Raw genomic sequence first — 6,639 nt, forward strand, 5'->3', positions numbered from 1 at the left:
CAGTCAGAAAAGTTGAAAAGAGATATTAAAAAAATGTATTGTGTGTGGCCACCTTTAAAGTAAACCAGAGATCTGAAAAGAAGATTTGATACTCACCCATGGCTTCCTCCAGCCCCATAAGCACGTGTGAGTCCATTGCCGTCCTCCCGTGGTCTCCCGTTCAGCCGCAATCAGCCCCGGTAACAAGCTCAGTCGTGTCAGTCCAAGTCTACTGCGCATGTGTCTGAGGTCTGTGCATGCGCAGAAGACCCAGACTGGACCTGACTGAGCCTGTTACCTGGGGCTAATCGCGGCTGAACGGCAGAGCGTGGGAGGACGGCGAGGGACTCATCGGTGCTTATGGGGCTGGAGGAAGGGTAAGTATCAAATCTTCATCTTTTCAGATCTCTGGAACACTTTAATGAGAACATAAATGCAATTATTACACATGATGTATAGGCAAACAGCAAATATGCGCGGGCCCATTTGTGCGCAACTCCCAATGAAAAAGGCACGTGCTAACTTAATTTCTATTGACCATTCTAGCCAGGCTGCCCTCAGTTAAAAAGTCATTCTGGGGAAAATTTTATTACAATTGACAAGCACAGCTGAAAGTTTGCTCTGCAAATGTGAAAATCACAACTCAGACATGCTGGGGCGCATGATACGCCATCACTATCATTGATATCTGGAGCCAATTGGTCACATTCTCTGATCCCCCCGCAATACCCTGACAGAGCCCTTCCACACGTACAGTGCGGCGTGGAGGGGCTCAGTGAAGGTGGCAGTGAAAGTGTGAAGGTGTCGCATTGGGTGGCACATATCATAAAAAGAAATCTGCCCAGCTTCGTAATCCAGATATACCCTGATTCTACTACTCGTGTTTTCTTCAGGTAACCAGATCTCTTCCCCTCGGTGCCTCACGGTATACGTATTACCAGTCCTGTCCAATCCCCAAGACTTGTCATTCCATCCAATTGCTGACTCTAGTTGTCCCTTCCTGTCCAAACTTGGGTAGCACATTCCGATTCTCCAACTACTCGACCTTGCAACGTCCGCTTCCCAGTAATGCCGCCCCGAGGAGAAGCTCTGTCTGCTTAACACTTGAGGATAGCAGGTAAACCTCTTGATATTATATTTGTACTTCTGAGCGACACATTTCCTGGATGCAGTTTTATGGTCGCCTGAAATGTGAAGCATCGTCTGAGCCGTCTTTATATCCAGTGTTATTTCGTCAGCTTCCTGTATATAGACTCCTCCGATTACACCTTTGAAGATATCAGATAAACCTGCGTGAAATGTGTGTGAGAAGCTAGCCACATCCAAACTCCCTCCGTCACGTAGCTCTTTATCGTGTCTTTCTCTCTGCTCAGCATCGTACAGTTCTCCTGTGTCTGGTTCCTGTGAAATGATCATTGGATCGGGCATTTGGCACAAATCCTCCATGCGATGAATCTTCTTGGACAGCGTTTCCTTCTTTATTTCTAGCTGCTGGATAATATTGTTATATATGCAGACGATCCACTCTTCCTGTCTGGCAATCTCGCTTTGAACCGTCTGGTCCAGGTTGTCCAGCTGTCTTCTGAGGTCTCTGATCAGGTTACTGAGTCTCTCTGATTCAGCACCTGCCTCTTCTTGTACTTTTCTCCTGCATTGCTGCAGACTTTGGACTCTTTTCTCAATCTCCTCTCTCTCTGACTTCAATTTCTGAATAAAGTGTATCCATTTCCTCTTCTTCACAGAGGCCTCACCTTCTGTCTTTTTCCCTTGATGTTCCTGGTGAACTCTAGTCAAACTACAGGACACACAGATATAGGCATCATCCTCATGGAAGTAATACTTCAGAAGTTCCTTATGGAAAGAGCATTTCTTGCGCTCCCCAGAAACCATGAGTTCAGCCAGTACATGTTCTGGTGACTTACTGTGGACTTCCAGGTGACCATAACACAGAAAGGCTTCACACATCAGACAAAGCTTTACAGCAGGCTCGAGGGAGTGGATACAGTAAGTGCAGAGGAAGCTGTTGTCACTTCGATTTGGTTGAGGAGACCATAAATTGTCCACAATCTTCCGTAGTGTTATGTTCCTCTGTAGTGTAGGTCGCTCCTGAAATTTATCTCTGCATTGTGGACAAGAATAATATCCAAACCCCTTTTGGCTGTCCAGCACACGATCAATACAGACCCGGCAGAAGTTGTGTCCACATCTCAGGTTTACAGGATCCGTATAAATGTTCAGACAGACACAGCAGTCCAGTTCCTTTCTCGGATCAGAAGATGCCATCATTGCCAGCAAAAGAGAAAGATGAAAGTAAAACTATCTGTCCACTCATAAAATAGCAGGTGTGTCTCTGTAGGTGTTTCTCATGAAAATTGATGAGTTCTGAGCATGGGTGTGTTGAAGAGAGGTTGCCACTTTGAGCATACTTCAGGGTTGTGTTGTTATCTTAAAGTGAACCTTAAAGTGAGGTAACTCATGTTCAGAAGTACAGAGGGATGCAAGTTCTTCCGAAAGTTGAACAAAGACTACCAAAGCACTAGCAGATCGAGAAAGTTTAAGCGGTCACTGTGGCGAACATTACGGAAAGTCGTGCGCAATCGCCAACGATTCTCGTATGGTCCTGCACAATTACTGTCAGTCCTGTGTAAATGTACAATAGATGTCTTTTTCCCTCTCTTCTCTTAAAAACACAGCCCCTCACCCTCACATCCTGTGTCAGGTTGGAAAAGAATTTCACACCAGGCCAACCCCCCTGGGCAGAGCCATTTGGCTACACAGCTCATCTCCCCCAAGCCAGCTCAAACTGGCTGAGATAAAAGTTCCCTCCAAGCTCATAGACTCAAACAAAGAGAACTTTAATTTATTAATAATTCAAAATAGGTTTGGCACAGCAAGACAAAAATGACATTTCCTGATACCTAGAAATCAGTTCTATCATTCACCTGGATTGCAATTTTCTGGCTATCACGAATCAGTAGAGAAACCACTTTATCCGGCCTGCGTAAAGCGAATGCGATAGACTAGGCATGTATAGCCTCGTTTAATACAGGGTCGCAGGCCGCTTATGAATATAGTCTCGGATTTGCGATGCGCCAATCTGGGGCGGAGTAACACAGATTATTAATATTTTACGCTTTGTGATGGACAACATGACAGTGTGAGAGGATTTCTGACTCTGATCGATTGACCCCATCCGCAGATCGGCCTTGCGGTCTGTGACAGCTACAGCGCAGGAACAATGGCCGCCAGCACAGAGGATTCGGAAGGCTTTATTAATAGCCAACTTGGCCACCAATTACCAAGAGTTTCCACTGGCATCCCAGTGACCAGATGACCACATGTGAGTGAGCTGGTGCCAGCAGTACGCTGTCGGGTTTGTGGAACTCTTGCTACATTTGGGGTCAGGTTTAATCTGAGGCCCCTTTTACATGCTTTTTTTTTTCATTGCGTTACCCTTTCTGCACGCAGGGTAACACAACAGCAAGGAAAGTGCATGGGGCCCAGTACACTAACCACGTTGCATCGCGTCAGAAGCTTCCAATTGGCCGCCAACCAGTTGCATTGCAAAAATTGGAATTAATAAAGGTCAATGGCCAATGCAGAATTTTTAAATTTGTTGGAGGTGGTGGCGCGCGGAACGACGCAAATATGACAGGTAAGCCGGGAATCCCAGTGACGTACTTCCTTTCCAGCAGTGAGTACATCACTGGGCGAGGGGCAGAGAAGGGCGTGCGGGGAGGGGGGAGCGCTGTGTGGGCGGAGCAATGCATATGACCCTGCTAGACCTAGATATGAATCTAGTTTTTGGCGGTGCGATGCAATGCGAGGGTGTAAAACCGGCCTCACACAAACACGTAAACACGCACCTGCCTTGTTATTTACTGTGATTTAAATAGAATAGCTTACGTGAGATCAGAGCCTGGACAAGGTCCTCCAGTACCCAAGGCTGAGACAGCAAAGTGCGCCCCTCCATCCCTCCCACCCCAGCCGTCACACACTGATTGCTGTTAGACTAAGAGGCGCCCCAACGCCTTCATCTCTAGTTATCTGGCTTGCAGTCACTGCCAAGTATCCCCTTTTTTATTTCTCTCTGCTTGAAACACAATAGGGAATGATAGCTGAGTGAGTTGTGTGCCCCCCTCTGCGCCCTGAGGCTGGAGCCTCTCTCGCCTCTGCTTTGGCCCAGCCCTGCGCCCCTCCTACACTGCGCCCTGAGGCTGGAGCCTCTCTCGCCTCTGCCTGGCCCTGTGCCCCCTCCTACACTACACCCTGAGGCTGGAGCCTCTCTTGCCTCTGCCTGGCCCTGCGCCCCCTCTTACACTGCACCCTGAGGCTGGAGCCTCTCTCGCCTCTGCCTGGCCCTGTGCCCCCTCCTACACTACACCCTGAGGCTGGAGCCTCTCTTGCCTCTGCCTGGCCCTGCGCCCCCTCTTACACTGCACCCTGAGGCTGGAGCCTCTCTCGCCTCTGCCTGGCCTGTGCCCCCTCCTACACTGCACCCTGAGGCTGGAGCCTCTCTCACCTCTGCCTCGGCCCGGCCCTGCATGAGATCCAGGAAGTTTCTTCTTCTCCGTTTATGTTGAACAAAAGGCCTCTTTGCCTTGAGAAACCCCCGTTCTGTCCCAGAGGTGAGTCATTCTGTGGTGAATCAGCACATCAGGGAGATTCCAGCACTGTCACTGTGTTATTTCAGCAGGTTACCTGGAGATGGTGGTGACAAAACACAAGCAGGGTCTTCCTTCTGACTCTGTTATTGTGCTGAGGAATGTTTGATTGCTAATTGCCACAATAAACAAGTAAATGCAGCAAAGTCTCACTGAGGTGGCCGCACATCTAGCGATGTTGCCCTCCGATTCTATATTTTTATCGAATTGGATGAAAATCGTTGCCACAACAGCAATGCTCGATTGATGGTTTGACTGATTTCGGGAGAAAATCCATCAAATGTATCGATCGAGCATGCTGGGAAATCACAATCTGATGTGGTCAATTGGGTGTCCAGCAGTAACGTCATTCGATATAGCAACAATCGATGAAGGTGTGGCGGACTGTATGTAGATGCTGTTCTCCCTGGGGCTCCATGCAGAGTATTAGTGCAGTGAAGCCTTCTGATACTCACCTAAGCTGACACGCTCCTTCCTTTGTGATGCCGTCATCTCCCAGTGAGTGACCCCATGTACTGGCTTTATGTGTGCAGATGCCATGGGGTCACTATAGGCATTGCTAGATAACAGCAGCACAGAGGAAGGAGCGAGCTGGCTGGAGAGAATTTTTACGATTGATCGTAATTTTTTAAAGATCTGACCAATGTATCACACACCTGTGACCCCCTAGCGCAGGATACCGGCTGCAGAGTGGCTTCCTCGTTCCTCAATCATGCTTTATGGTGTGATCTCGCGAGGAGCGAGATTAGACGGGAGCTCGCACGAGCGTGCTCACCCTTCACACAGCGGGGCACATCGAGCAGCCTGCCAGCGGCTGATCAGCGCTGGCAGGCTGCGATCTTTATTTATGCTAAGAAATGCGGAATTGTTCAGCCAGTCCAATAAGAGCAGATTCTTTAGATAAATACTCTGATCTCGTTATGCATAAATCAATAATATCTATCTGCTGCCTGTAACACAACCTATCAATTCTAGTCTCAAAAATTAGCAGCAATACTACGGTATAACGTGTAATACTAAATCATTTTAATGGTACAAAAAGGTGACAACAAACATTGTTAAACACATCAGCAAGTGGCAAGGTTCACACTACCTGCATATCGCTGGCCAGCGTCAACAAGATGATATGCTTATACTAATCCACTAACATTGCAATGATGAATTGTCTGGTTCAACACTTGCTGGTATATAATATGGAACTGGGCTTCTGATTATACAGCATTTAAATGGATTGAAAGTAACTGTTTATGATTGTACTGCAGCCAAGTAAGAAAAAGATATGCATATCCCCTTTCAAGCAATATTGATATCTTGCACTGCTTGTTCTACCATCTGTCGGTCCAAGTTCACACTATCCCTAGTGTTGTTTAGGACGGATTGAAATCAGGAATATTAAAGTGAACCTCCGGACTAAAAATCGACTCAGCAGCACTGAAGAGGCCTAGTGTTTCTTTAACAGTTTCACAGCATCAGAACTTTGTTTCTCTTATACAAGCCTAATTTTTAGTTGCACAGAAGAAAACTGCCCGGGCTTTTTTCCCCTGATGCTGTGCAAAGCATGATGGGATTTCTGATAATGTTGCTCTCGTTCTGCTGTTTTGGTGCAAATTTTTTTTTACATTTTGAATTTGACATTTGAAGCCTAGCGTGTGCAGCTGGGAGGGGTTATCAGGACACAGGACAGTTGGAACTGTGTCTCCTGCTCCTTGTCACCTCCTTTCAACCAAAAAGATGGCTGCCCCCATGACAAAGATGGCAGCCCCCATGAATCACAAACATTTGCCTGTTCTTTTAAAACAGGGTGGGTAAAAAATTATATTACCTATCTATTCTAATTAACATAACTAATGTAACTTAATGACAGTATATTTGTTTAGGCTGAAGTTCCCCTTTAACTGAACTTGTTCTTAAAGGGCCCCAACGCAATATTCTAGTGGCTGCCACAATAGCATTAGGTGCATGTGCAGAGTGCTTGGCGTATATATGTGGTTTTGAT

At 46.9% G+C, this 6,639-nt stretch overlaps 1 protein-coding gene across 1 annotated transcript; it reads right to left on the reverse strand.

Annotated features, from left to right (window-relative positions):
• Positions 1-681: 681 nt before the first annotated feature.
• LOC137504578 (tripartite motif-containing protein 75-like) lies at positions 682-2,262 on the reverse strand. The gene has a single exon (XM_068233160.1). The coding sequence runs from the start codon at positions 2,260-2,262 to the stop codon at positions 682-684; it is 1,581 nt and encodes a 526-aa protein (XP_068089261.1).
• Between the last annotated feature and the right edge of the window lie 4,377 nt (positions 2,263-6,639).

This window comes from Hyperolius riggenbachi, chromosome 4 (genome assembly GCF_040937935.1).
Source record: "Hyperolius riggenbachi isolate aHypRig1 chromosome 4, aHypRig1.pri, whole genome shotgun sequence".
NCBI classification, from domain to species: Eukaryota; Metazoa; Chordata; class Amphibia; order Anura; family Hyperoliidae; genus Hyperolius; species Hyperolius riggenbachi.